At 40.1% G+C, this 15,148-nt stretch overlaps 1 protein-coding gene across 9 annotated transcripts in view; it reads right to left on the bottom strand.

Annotated features, from left to right (window-relative positions):
• The window catches only part of LOC121868112 (restin homolog), a 273,799-nt gene that overhangs the window by 42,795 nt on the left and 215,856 nt on the right, over positions 1-15,148 (bottom strand). The window contains exons 23-24 of one of the 9 annotated variants that reach the window (XM_042368391.1): positions 1,218-1,258; positions 131-375 (exon numbers count right to left, since the gene is read on the bottom strand). The exons of 7 other annotated variants lie outside the window; for them this stretch is intronic. In XM_042368391.1, coding sequence (XP_042224325.1) covers positions 1,219-1,258 — 40 coding nt within the window. In that variant the 3' untranslated portion in view covers positions 131-375; position 1,218. Of the gene's footprint in view, positions 1-130; positions 376-1,217; positions 1,259-15,148 lie in introns of those variants that run through there. One more of the 9 variants, XM_042368392.1, reaches the window with a different exon arrangement.

Raw genomic sequence — 15,148 nt, 5'->3', positions numbered from 1 at the left:
TCATTTTAAGATCAGTACAATTCAAGTAATTACACGCACAGCCTAACATTCAAGGCAAATTCATTTTAATGATAACACAATTTTATCAAGTATAAAGTACAGTATCTGAACTTCATACATTTGCTTCACTAAAATAAAATCTGATTAATTTCAAAGAAACAATTTAAATAACTAAATTACAATCACATGTTCTCATGCATTCTCGCTCAAAACACACTGTCATCCTAACACAAACATTTCAATGTCCTTAATTTTCTTCACAACTTTTTGCTGACATCATGGATGAGGTTTGTTCAGGAAGTGTGTGGGCTTGAAGTGCGTATCCGAGCCTCTGATACTAACTTGCGTAGAGACAGTAGGCTCGATTCTATCTGGCTATTGGTGGTATAGAATATTATAGTTAGTTATAATCTAACCTCTAAGTATTTATCTAACCATTATTACTAGCAGTATTAAAACATGATATTTATGTAAGGATTAATAACTCAAAACTAGTTCACTAACAAAAAACAATCAGATTTTTATCAAAAGTTATGTTATTACTGTAATATCCTAATTCTTCTTAAAAAATAAGCATCTTAGATCATATAAAAACGTCTCAGAGACATACTGTACACATTATATTACAATCTAGGAATCACTGCATCCCCTACATCTAAATACTGTACAGAAGCTATATACAGAAAACACAAAAGCCAGACAATTTTCGCACATACTGTCTCTAAGCAGCCTTCAGCAGCACATGAGCAAGAAAGCGCTATACAAATTGCATTTGTTCTGTTGGTTACCTCAAAAAATCAAGTACTGCACTGTAGTTTTATCTACAAAAATATATTACAGTATCAATCAAAAGCAGCCACTTATCTACTCTAACTTAGCATGATGATTATGACCATGTTACAATGGGAGGATCCTCACCCACATCAATGTGGTATAATTTTATGTTAAAAATAGCACTTTCTATATGGTACTAATAAGTTTCAGGCTATGTATATAATTATCATTTTCACCCTTCACAAATATTTTTTACCATAAAAAAGTTGGATTTATGGATCAAAAACAAAATTCCTGCATACTGTACTGTATTTAAAAAATAAAATCAATAAACTAATATAAAAGCCTCTACTAGTTAAATGAAGTAGACAATGATACAACATGCAGCAACCTTTCCCATAAGCCTTGCACAAGACCTACCCAATGTACCAGGCACTTCTTACCTTACACAAACAAGTCCAGAATACTGGGATCTGACTCTTGACTAGAAAAAGAAAAAAGTGCACTGGAATTCAATAAAATCAGTATCATTAACTGCATCTGTATTAATTACCATGCAACTGCAGTGGTGATTCTGACTAAGTTATGCACTAACCATTCTGTATATATTATAAAAAATTATCCAGATATAATTCAAGAATATTCAATAAACAGCCATGTAAGGCAAGCAACATTAGAAAAGCTGGACCATCAGAAATACTACTGTAGGTCTTGTGGAGGGCTTTCACTGACAAAGTGCATTCTTTCCACAATTAGCAATGTTGTGCAATCAACAATACTTTCAAACTGCTGTCACCTCTGGGATAGGTTCCTGGTACTGTATTTACAATACAAAACTTCATGTAGCACTTACATCAATTTAAAAAACTGAAGTTCAAAAATCTGATCACCACTGGAATAAAACAGCGCTATTCATTTCAAACACAAAACAAGGTAACACACAATTCAAAGTCTTGCATTACATTCTGACTAAAGACTTTCTTTCCACCTCTTAATTCACAGTAAAGCTCATAATCTTCCATTTAACCTTTGCTTCCTTAAACATTCTTAACCAATTATTTCAGTCATTCTATAAATTTAATTTCTGTCTACGTGCCCTAACCACTTTATTATTGTACAGGTATCCCCCGATTTACAATCTCCCCATCTACAGTATTTTACTTAAACAATGGTGATGTATTAAGACCACCTCCCCCCCTATTTATGATGACAAAATTTGCATGAATAATGGGCATTGTCTGGCCAATGCAGAATATAGAATGCATTTTTTGATCACTTGTCAGTTACAGTGTACCTGCATGACAGTCCAAGCTTTGTTCTATGGTAATCGCACATGCCTGTGATCATGTAGCTCAATGATTATCGATCAGTATTGGTGTTGTTAATTATCATCGGTGTTTTTTTTTTATACCTTAGAGAAAGAGGACTTCACTAACATTTACATTGTACTGTAGTCTGTTTTGGTGACTGTGAAGTGAAATTTGCTGTTTTTTGTGACTGCAAAGTGCTTTGCCTCTGAGAACATGATGTGAGCGGTGTTGGCCATTATAACTGTTTTTATGTTATTATTATTCACTCTGTTTTTGTGACAAGTGCTTTCACACTGTTTTTCTGACTGTGAAGTGAGCAGTGTAACTTTGAAAATGTCTGGAAAGACCAAGGCACCCAGGAAAACTGTGTCTCTGGAAATGAAACTTGACATTATGAAGCTGTGGGGGTCAGTGACGTCTCCACTCCACCTTCAAGAGTTCCCTTAGCCTTGAAGGGCAAATGTAAAGATGACCAGACCTGTTCTTATATGATGTGGTGAGTGTTGTTTAATTGTATTTTATGTATATTATTATTACAGGAATTTGACTTTTGGTGATACATTGGGTGTGAACATATCCCATTGAACCCATGTTATAATGATCCAAATTTACGATATTTTAACCTGCGATGGTTTTCAGGAATATAACCCCATCGTAAATAAGGGGATACTGTACCTGTATCCAGTTATAATTACTGGATACAGTAACTGATCTACCCACTTAATTCTGCAATGCATTCCATCTAAAAGTGACATTAAATTCACTGTTATTCCCAAAACATTCTAGTGTAAGGTCAAAATGACAAGAGGTAATTTTTTCCTCCTTATAGTTTACCTGAGAGTACTGTATACAGTAGTGACAATTCACCCAAATGACACTTTGAAACAATAATGAATTCTAATGACATACAGTAGACTCGCAACCTACGCGTATTTTTCTTACGCGGTTTCAACTACGGTATACGCAGATTACCCCGGGGGTTAGGTTACAATTTCAAACTCAAAATTTTTATGCCCAGTGCAAACTACAGTATCTTATTAGATACTGTTAACCTCACCTAACTTAACCCAACCTAACCAAAAATAATGTTTCCTTCATGTTTTGTAATAAAAACTCAGGTAAATGTTTTTGTTTTCCAATCATGATTATCATAATAAAAATACACCCTAAGTTGGTTTTCCTTCCAGAAATAATAATAATCAATGAAAACTAAAAACAAATTTTTCAATAAAAATAATAACCATTAAGACTCGGTACATTGACATTGTACGAAAGCAAAAACGTCATTAATACTGTAATGCATATTATTGTAATGAATATTATTGTAATGCTTATTATTGAAATGAATATTATTGTAATGATTATTATTGTCATGCTTATTATTGTAATGAATATTATTGTAATGATTATTCTTTTTATAAAAAACAAATTCAACGCTCACTCTATCTCCTGTAGTGGTGTTTCTATGGGATTGGTCCTTCCTCCATTCCATTACAGTAATCTTTATTCAGTCCGACTTCGTCAACAAAAGGGTTAAAGGGCGAGGGCTGTGGCACTGTAGACGTAATCCATAGTGTCACTTTGAGGGTCATCCACCTCATCTTCATCACGGGCAGGAACAGGACGTTTTATCTGTTTTTGATGTGCTACAATCCCTTCCAGCTATGCCCGTTTGGACATAGGATTAAGGAATGGCAGGAGGGATTTCAGGTCCTTTGTTTTTGCCTTCTGCAGGAGACGCTCTTCACTGTACTCGGGGTTGAGTGGCACGGTGTTCAGATGAAAGTCACAGTGCTGAAAGCTTCGCTGGCCAGGCATCAAACATACTTCGGTGGCTCTTGCATCACTAGCTTTGTAATCCTCCTTGAGTAGGTAACCTTCCTTGTTGTCATTTGTAGCAATTATTTGGGAAGCTTTGGAGAATTTCCCCTGGGAGGGCCTTCTAAGTGTGACAGCACTAATCATGGCTTTCAAATGTAAAAATGTAAAAAGTCTTCATGCTCATATGAGTGACAGGGAATGGTACTTTCTTGGCAGATTTGGTTACACTTATGTAGTCATCAGGGGTAAGAAGAGTCTAACACAAGTGTAACTGTTTTTCAATTAAGCCAAAAGATCTACCGGTATTACAGGGCATGTAGGAGTGTCCAGGAACCAAAAAAAATAAACTCCACTCATGACAATCTGCACTTCACGCATCACCGTTAAAACCATTACTGTACAATGTTTTTATTTTGTCCAGCACTGTTATCAGCAAAAATAGTCAATATATTGATATTTCTGTCTGCCGCTGACTCTAGCCACTTCAGCCAGCAACTCCCTATCTCTTCTGAACCACAACCAGCCACAGTTTCCTCCCAGACAAACATGGATGAGACACCAGTCTTGACAGTGTGGATAAAAAAATTGTAAAGCCACAACTTACATTCGTAATATGAGTGGCCATTTGTAATGCAGGGACAAGGGAGGGTTTGTTGCAAATCCGTACAAATTACTAATCTGTTGGCATCAGTGTCATTCTTCAGGGACTTCAGTAGTTCCTGTGCCACCTTTGCTTTCCTCTTGTGTACAATAGCTTTTCCTCTGCAGCATGTGTGTCCTTTCCCTCTGCTCTCCGCCTAGTGATTTCAGCATTAGCTAAATCACAAGAACTACAGGTGTCCTTCATTGGAGGGGCAAATCCAATATTAAAATTTTGAATAAAACTCATCACGATAAAAATGTGCAGACACCTTTCTTCACCCTTGTGCTGATCATCCACCCACTCATAATACTTTGCATAAAGTTTCTGAATGTTTTCACAACTCTTGAAGCACAGTAATATCTCCGTTAGCCGGAATCCCTCAAACCCAGAACTCTCCAATAGCCGGAATTGAAATTTTCTCGGAAAATCATTCCCAAAGCCAGAATTTTCCGGAAAATTCCGGCTTTGAGAAAGATTTTCTGAGGGCACATTTTCCAGAAAATTACCAGGGATGGTTGAGTTTTTTCTGGGTTTGAGAGATGAAAATCAAGCACATTTTCTGGAAATTCAGCAAAAAAAAATTTCCGTTACCCGGAAAATTCCGGGAATGAGGGATTTTTTCCCGGCTATGAGAGTCGTCACTTTACCAGGAAATCTCTCATTCCCGGAAGTGCTCTGCACCAATTGTTCCGGCCAACAGAGATATCACTGTATAAGGGGGGATTTGGCCTCGTATAGTGGCTGGCTGTAACACCCTTGATCCTGGATTTAGGGGTTGACTTTCCTCTGCTGTCTGGCAAGGGGGTGCCAGTCGGGGAATGTTTATGGGCCACAAGGTATCGGAGCTGCCCCATCTTAATGCCATGAAAGGCAAAGAACCCTTGCCTGCATATCTGGTGCTCACTCTCACCATGCTTCACTATATAGTTAAAATTACAGGGCTTGTTGCTAACTTCCCTATGCGTTCGTTTCCTCTTAATCGCAACTTTACGAATGGCACCGAGTAGATAGGCATTTTGGACATTGACATCTCCAAGTTTCCAAAATTCCTCAAACACAACCTTTACTACATCCTCTCCCAGCCTCGTAAAACACCCCTCATCACACTGGGTGCCAATGCTACGTTTGGCAACAACTTGTTGAGTGTATGCACTAATGTATTCTTCACCAACATTCTTTTTCTTCTTGACTACTTGTCTTTTCCACATCTCAGGCCTACGAGCTCTTTTTCTTGCTACAGGTAGCAAGTAGTAGGTATTAGGCAGCTACCAAACAGGGAGGTACTACTGCCTGGGAAGATATTGGAAGCATAATGTGTTGTTTAATGGTAGACCCTGCTGCCACATGGCATCACGAAAATTGTGACCAAGTTCCAGGTTGTTGACTTGACTTTCTGCCTCATTTACACACAATTACAGGGTCTCAATTGTTTCTCTTACTATTGACAACACAACATACATATATTGTTTCTCACTTTTGATCTTTTTATTTTTGTATTTCTTTATGGTTCTTTATTATTATTATTATTATTATTATTATTATTATTATTATTATTATTATTATTATTATTATTATTATTACATTTTCGCCCCCCAGGCCCCAATGTGGGTCAATGTCCTGTGCCCGGGTGGGCTAATCCCCATAAAAAAAAAGGTTCACCATCATCATCATCATTATCACCTTCATCGTCACTAGGTACAGGCTGTCTTTCTACAACATGTGGTGCAATACCACTTGGGCCTGAAACAGGTTCAACACTTTCATCACTCTCACCATCAGTAGTACAAGGTACTGTAGTACTGTATCACCTTCACCACTAACCCCTTCGACACTATAATTGGGATCAGCATCAGTATCATCCACCGTGGGAGGCTTCACTGGCATCAGGCTCTGGGACACCGACTCCCTAGGAGGCTTCTGAGAATAAAACATTACTGAAGAGAAGCCTCCATTCGACGTAGAGGGCTCAGGCTGGGCCTCAACATCAACGTAGTCACTATCACTTGACATTGTTGTGTAGTGACAATACACAACCGTAAACGACGATATTAATGAGGAAAAGCTCGCTCCCTTAGCACGAGATGCACCTCCTCCGCGCTCAAGATAAGGACTGAAAAAAGTGCGCCACCAGCCCTGCCTGGCATGCAGTTCTGCTTGCTGATTGGCTGCCTCCACCAACAAACTCCCTTCTTACCCCCAAACCCCCACCCCAAGCCCACAAAAACACTTAAGGCCGTATGTTTCACACAAAGAATTTGGCGGATGTGCTACATTCACCACGCAAAAATGGTCAAAATGTTGCTTTGATGAGATGCAGACCAGAGTTAGGTTTTGTCTATGGACTTTCAACCATATGGTCAGTGGCATTTTTGCACTTCATCCATCACCTCATGAAAATAGAGTGTTTTAAGAACCGTTTGCAGTCATAAACATGATTGTGGCCTGGGTGGCACTTGTGCTAGTTTCTCCACGCAATGCCTCATTTAACACATTTATGTATAAAATATATATCTGTAGTTCAATACATGTGACTACAAAATTGGATATATAGTATTTACAATATATGTTTATATAAAGATACAGGGCTCCTCGCTATACATTGTACCGATACATATCATTTCACGTTTAAGTTCTTAATAAATATAAGAAGAAATTTTCATAACAGATGAGTATACATCAATTGCCCCACAAGGACACATATACGTTGTCTGCATCATCCACTGTTCTATACTAAATCTGTGTGTATCCAAATTTTATGCATAAATAGTATTAAAAGCATATAACATAATGAAAAAATAATCATAATAAGTAATAAAAGTGTCCTACAAGTGTTAAGTTTCTACCACGCCAAAATACATCAGTCACCTCTTACACGACTGCAAGCTAATCCCATAACCACCGATTGGCACAACCAACGATTACATATTAGGGAAATACCCCACAAGTTTCGTTTATACCCTGGAGATCCGACGAACAGGAGAGGAGCGGCACAACTGTTTTGAATTTGGCGGGCGGTGGTGTGGTGCAAATTCTTGCTTCGAGAGGGCTCTGTGCACTGCCTCTAACTCATTCTCTCCTCTCTGCACTTGTTTACACTTACATGTGTCTCTGATTTGGTGTTTTTTCGTTATTTCCTAATTCGTGTATTATGCAATTATGTCTAAACACCCCAGTGATAGTTTTTCTTGTACTGGGCATCTTGATGTGATGTGATATGACATGATAAGGCATAATAAGAGTGGTGATGGACCAGCAAAGATTGGTAGAGACTTAAACTGGCCACCCTAGACTGTCCCTGCCATCCTCAACACAGGTAAATAACAATCTCAATTTATGCTTTACATTGCTTATCTAAGGCTTATTATGCTTGCTTTATATGTCTGCTTTATTTTCTTGCTTGACAGTGTGCAGTACAGAGATATATCAAGGGTAGATGGGAGTCTGGAGGATGGCCGGTCCCTAACCCCTTGAATTTGTTATGTTCTTATGGGATTAATTGCTTTGATAACCATAGATTCACTAACCAATGATTTTTCCCGGTCCCTGTACGTGTCGGTTATTGGGTATGCCTGTAACCACAGAATTTTCATAAAAGTCATTTAAATGTGTTAGTGTGCCTTATGAATAAAGAAAATTCTGTATACTGTACAGTAATATGAAGAGTGTTGGGGGTTAATTCTGTGTGGGAAAATACGGAGTCTAGGAATCACCATAAAACCCAGGCACTTGTTAGCTGTGAGAAGGCTGTGCATATACCCTTGTTACATAAGAAACCATAAAATTTATGGAAATATCATTTTGATGCTCTATTGCCACCTATAAATAATGAAAATAAACTATAAAGATAGAAAAATCAAGAGTGGAAAGTGAATCCTATGTGGGATAAATGGGAGGTAAGGTGAGCAGGTGGCTGGACAACTGCCTCTCCCCTCAACCCTGTTAACAAACAGTACAGTATCCAATTTCATCTTAATTCTCATACTATTTACATTCATTTGGTGCCAAGTTGATAAAATATTATCACAAAATAATCACTTTCCCTTACAAAAAATCCCACACCCAACCCCAGATGAGCTATTGCATTGTATTAAATTCCTAATGCCTCGTTTACAAAGCGTGAAAGGCTGGCTGTCCTCACCTTCCCTAGCAGTGTCGCCAGAGCTCTCCCATCTTTCATGTACCTCTGCTGTCACTGCTCAAGAGAATGAACCATTACATCTGTCTTCAACACTTAGTAAATAATATTGTAGTCTATTTATCAGCAATTAATGAATAATATTGTAGTGTGTTATGTCTGTATATACCCTGGTTTATACATTATCAGTTGTCTAAGTGTATAAGTATCCAAATTGAACCATTATGTATCACTCAAAGGTAAAAAATATTGTTGTTAGGAATGTATCTCAAAATCAATACTATATAGCGCATTATAATGACATCATTGTAAGCTGATTTGCTGAGCTTTCCAGGGATATTACTGTGCATGTTGGAATGCATATACAGTACTCCAAATTACATTAATTCTCATGAGGGAAAAGGCCTTATTCCAAAACGTTTTACTACAAGATGTGTTTCTGTGGATTGACTGATTAACTGTTGTAATTACATCCCTGGCGATGCAACAGCCCAGGTCATATGTCACTGAATTAAAATAAAGGCTTAAAAGACTCAAATCAAACAATGCAAGGTAAAAAACATTGGTAACAAATAACAAAGAACTTTCACAAAAACATTTAAAAGTTAATAGATAGAACTCAAAGCTTGAGAAAAAATTATTATTTCGCTCGGTAATAGTGGTGTATATTTTGCATTCTGATGAGCGCGTCCAGGCTGAGTACAGATTACTGTATTCATTTTTTCCCTCCGGGCACAAAAAGAATTGTACATACTGTAATGACTGCTTGTTGAAGGGTGAGACAAACTATCACTTACACTAAAAGGGCCAGGGACACTGGGAGAGGCCTCAGGAGGCACCACACTATTCCCATGTGGTACAATCTCCTTGTACTTTTACATTTTCCCACCCCTCTACCCTCGCCAGCAACACGAGGCATGAGTCAAACTTCTCACAACACAGTTATGAATAAATGAAATCATTGTGATGCACGAGAAATAAGCACAAGCCGCAAGCAAATGTGGGTCAGGATTATATCCTGGGTACTTTAAATACAAAAGGGAGCCTGGTGTGGTAACCTTGGAGTGCAGTCTACCTAGTTGCCAGATCGTGATAACGTTGCCAAATGTGTGTCTTGCGTGTCTAGCATTCATGCAAAAACATAAAATTATTTGAGTTTAATTTTTACTTCACTACTAAATTTATGTACGAAAACCCTAAAGCGATAATTTATATCATACAGAATTTTGCACATGAAAACTTCAAAAGTCTGACGAGCCACCACAGTGTTGCTTAGAACCTCGTGTTTCCTTTCAGGTTTTGGTGTTCCCATTTCATCCTTCCATCCTGCGTGGGTGTCTGAGGAAGATTCATATGGCCCTCCATTCCATATACATTATACACACCTCATAATGTATACTTATACATGAATGCATCTGAGATGAACATTCATTTTCTATTTCACTGAACCCTGGGGTTTCAATATTTTTTGGATTGGCTGTACAAGGGGGAAGAATTCGTTGCAAGTGCACTGGAAGAGAACCAAAGGAATGGACAAGGGGGAACAGCAAGACATTCCTCAGTCCCAAAACCTCTTACCCAGGAGGTGCCCACCATATAAATACTGTATGATGATATGTCTGACCAAGACCCACACAGTATGGTGAATATAGTAAACGAAGTGGCTGCTGAGAATGAAAGGAAGCCAGATCCACCATTATGTTCAGTCACTACCAAAGACCATTTCTTGCTTGAAAGTTAAAAACACTGACATTTTCTTTGAAAAGAGAGCAGAGTTTGAAACTGTATTCAAGACCCATCAACCCAATATACTGGTAGGTGTTGTGGAACTGTTGTATAAGAACAGGAGGATCAACCCAGTTTAATATAGATGGATATGGTTCATTAAAGAAGCTCTTGCAGACATGTTAGAGGGGTGTGGTTATTTATGATAAATAGGACTTTAGGGTCAGCCAGGTGAGGGTAAAGAGAGAGGATGTTTTTGAAGAACTGATATGATGTAAAATTAAACTGAAGGGACAAGACTTACTCATTCTTGGTTATATTTATAAATCACCAAATTATAGTTTATTGGACCAAGGGAATTTATGAGTCATAACATTTTCATGGTCCTAGCCCCCCATGGTCAGCTTGAACCAGACACAGCATTGGCGACCCAGCATTTTTTTCCCAGTAAAGTTGTTGTCTTTACATACAATACAGTACCGGATGTTAATCGATTTGTGGATCGTATTCCGGGGTAATGGTTAGCCAGTGCAGTTGGCGAGTTGTCCGGTCTTCTCGGATTATTCCTAGACGCTGGGTCATGCAGCTCGTTAACTCAGGGTGTGATTGTTGTGTTGGCGACAGCTTCTACACCTTAAACAAATTCACGCCTAGGTGGCCCTTGGGCCGTCCATCCTTGTTACACGAGGGGCAACCATGATTACAACATTATTATTACATCTTCAATTTATGCATGCAAACATTTGAGTTGCAAAGTGACATTTTATTACATGTTAGATTTGTTATCTTTTTGAAGAATGTACACTCACGTTCCATAGTTTCGATGCACCCTCTACCGCTACTCCTGGCTCAAGGGAGTTGGAGTCAGGGCTGCAAACCGAACGGTCCCTCTTGTATAGTGATGTTAAGTACTGTATAGTGATGGTAAATAAAGTGTTGTGAAGTCACTAAAAAACCTGTATCGTCCATATATTCTCTCAAATATTACATCATGAACTGCTATTCGTACAATACAGAGAATCTTCGAGCAACCACATTGCACCACTGAACGACGGGGGAGGGAGGGGATGTTCGGTGTGAAGCCAAGGCTACAACTTCCACCGAGTCAGGAGTAGGGGTAGAGGGTGCTTCGAAACTATGGCGCGTGAGTGTACCTGTACAGTACAGTACAGTATTGTAGATAAAAAAAAATATGATTCAATTTACATAATTCAAATTATGGTAGGGTTTTCAGGAAAGCAACCTTACTGTAAATTGAGGTATGAGAGCATTCCCTGATTTACAAAGTTCCAGTTTAGAATAATCTGAAGTTGAAAAAATTAATACCCTCTGTACTGTATATAAACTGCCCCGTGTTTCAATTTATGTGAGAAAAATCCAAAGTTAATAAATAGAAATTGATTTTTTGTGTATTTTTTTCACAGCACTGGGAGGAAGACACTAAGGTGGTAGACAGTTAACACAGGTCTTCCCGTCCTGTACAGCCCTGGGCCCAGATTCACTAACATAACTGTAACTTTGATAGTATCTTTCTCCTTATCTAGATAGGCTATGGTGACCATATGATGTCTGTAATAGGCATTTCACTAATGGTTCATATGGCGACCGCAAGTAAGTTTAGTTCAGTAAGCTACTGCTAGAGGGTGGTGTGGTGCATTTGTTTAGTTTCTTCACTAGACCTATCACTGTGCCCTGAATAAACACTGAAGAAATATTAACCAATCACAAGTTACCCCCGGTCAGCTGATAAAACATAAAAATAACAATGGAGGGACAATTTTAACCCTTACGCCCCGAGTGACGTTCCAGAATGCACGTCTTTTACCGCCACTGTTTAAATGCCTAGTGTGAGTTATCAGGTTCCAGCATGACTATTTGCCTCTCACACCACACCTCGGCCACAGGGAAGCTTCCTGAACATAATTATCTACTTTTGTTTGTTTCATTTCATTGTTTGTCTATTTTATCATGTTGTATCAAAGTAATATTGCTAAAGGTAGTGTACAGTATAGTCTGCATTTACGAGGATTTTGTTTACGCGTTTGGTCATTTACGCGGTGCCTTGCCAGAATGTAAATGCTTTAATTACGCGGTAAATTTGGTCATTTACGCGGAGAGCGGCTGGAGGTCCAGAGGCTCCACGCCATTTTTTATTCAAGCGGTCCATTCTCGACCATACGCGGGAAGTGGCGCAGATATGGATGCGCAGTATGTCGCTGTTGCGTTATCACTGACGTCATATAACGTATCGGACTGTGATTGGGCCACGCATCCTTACCACACACGCATTCCCTCCGCCGCTAGCTGTGATTGGTCTAAAGTTATATGACGTGCCCAGCCACGGGAGGGAAGTTACTGACCCAGCCGCGTCAGTTTCATTGTTCTCAGTCGCCGCGTATACTGTTCTCTCTTGTGCTCGCTAATCTGTTCAACAATGGCATCCACTGGACCCCCACCACCCCAGAAAAACCTTGATTTACCTGGACCCAGCCGCCCCAAGCCCAAGAAGATACGACGTGCCCTAAGTTACGAAGTTAAGTACAAGATTGTGCAAGAGTTGGAGAAAGGAACGAGACAAGTTGATTTGGCGCGCCAGCATGGCGTGAACGAATCTACGATCCGGATGACCACGAAGGATGCCGCCAAGATTAAAGAACACATGAGCATTACAAAGTCTGCAGGTGCTTCAATGGTGAAGTATTGTCAGAATAAGGTGCTGCTCAAGACTGAGAACTTACTGGTGAGCTACTTAATTCGTCAGGCAAGCCGGAACATGGCGGTCGACACGTGGGCAATGCTGGACTACGCTCGTGAACTGTACGCATCAGTGGCGCGCAAGATGGGAATTGCAGAGCCCAAACCCTTCACTGCTTCCTCTGGGTGACTGCAATGGTTTAAGAAAAGGAACAAAATTATTAACATTGTTGGTGAAGGAGCCAGTGCTGACCGTGCTGCCGTCATGGATTTTCCTCCATTCTTACGAGAAGTTATGGAGGAAGGACAGTACACCGACGACCAGGTGTTCAACATGGATGAATCCGGTCTGTTTTGGAAAAAATTACCTTCCAAGACCTTTGTTGTCAAGTCTGCCAGCAAGTGTCGGGGCCGGAAGTTGCAGAAGGAGCGCATCACCGTCCTGTTTACCACCAATGCTTCCGGTACCTGTAAGCTCAAGTTGTCGGTGATCCACACAGCCCGCAAGCTGCATGCCTACAAGAACATGGACATGACCAAGCTAAATGTCCACTGGCTAACCTCACGTAAGGCGTGAATGTTCACTGGTCTGTTCCTCTCCTGGTTTGACGAGTGTTTCGTTCCTGACGTCAAGAAATTCTGTGCGCAAAATAATGTGCCATTGAACATTTTGTTGCTGCTTGACAACGCACCAGGACACTCGCCCCTACTGTTGGATCATCACTCCAATGTAAAAGTGGTCTTCCTTCCTCCAAACACTACATCGTTAATCCAGCTCATGGACCAGGAGTTGATATGCAACGTTAAGGCTGCATTCTCTGCAAAGACGTTTAAGCTCCTGAACGACTGTACCAACACCAAGGATGAGTTGCGTAACCTTTTCAGTGGCACAGATAGCGAGAGCGACGACAACGAGGATGCAGAACAAGAGTTGGCGGAGCATGACGTGCGAGTTAAACAGTTTTGGAAAATGTTTAAAGTAAAGAAAGCTGTTGATTTCTTGGTGGAGGTATGGGGGCAGCTGTCTGTGGCAACGATTCGTCATGCGTGGCGGCATGTGTTGCAGGGTATCCCAGGTTGGAGGCACAGTCAACCTGTGGCTGGCGAGGTTCAGTCTGTTAAAGTGGCAGTGGACCTTGCAAGAGAAGCTGCACAGAGTGTTACAGCTGCAGGCTTCTCCGAGACCACCAACGACGACATCATGGAAGTAATCAGGGATCCTGAGGTGACTGCCGACGAGATGTTGGAAGATGATGACGTCAGTGAGGAGGCAGGTGGTGCGGCAGCAAGAGAACAGAAGTTAACTCATGGTGATGTAAAGGATGCCATCGAGTTTGCCGAGAAACTAAAGCTCATCCTTTCAAAAGACCATGTCAATCACCGGTATGAAGTCTTCAATAACCTTCTAGACCAAAGTATGGAGCAGTACATCCAGGTGTATCACTACCACATCAACACTAGCCGTCAGCGTAGCATCACCGACTTCTTCGCCCGCAACCCACCACAGCCAGCCCAAGCCAGTGACAGTGATGGTGACTTTGAGGGGTTTGTCAGGGAGGCCCTCACAACTGTGGTGGATAGTGATGGTGATTCACCTGAGGGCCACTAATCTGCCCTCTGCCTCTGAACCAGCCCCCATCCTCGTATGCCGACCCATCTCTTCTACTAACGTAAGTGTTAAACCTTGATTTTTCTTTTACCTGGTACAGTATATTATTCTCTTATTGATATTTCTCTTCTATATTATGTGTGTGTGCATACCATCATAAAATTAAGATACTATTTTTAATACAACGTACGTATTGTGTCGGAAAAAGTGGAGTTTGGGGGTCGGCCCAGTCTCTATTTCAATTAATCCCATATGTTCTGTTATTTCATTTACGCATTTCTCGTTTTACGCGATACTCCGCGGGTTCAATTGACCACGTAAATGCAGACTATTTGTATTGTAGTGTAGGATTACTGGAAAATATTGTAATGATTATGTTATAAATGTATTTATTTGTGGAATTACGCATTACTTGCTCTACCAAACACAGAGAGAGC

This window comes from Homarus americanus, unplaced genomic scaffold (genome assembly GCF_018991925.1).
Source record: "Homarus americanus isolate GMGI-L3 unplaced genomic scaffold, GMGI_Hamer_2.0 scaffold47967, whole genome shotgun sequence".
NCBI lineage: Eukaryota > Metazoa > Arthropoda > Malacostraca > Decapoda > Nephropidae > Homarus > Homarus americanus.
The sequence above is the reverse complement of the archived record's forward strand: the minus strand, read 5'-3'. Positions and strand labels throughout refer to the sequence as shown.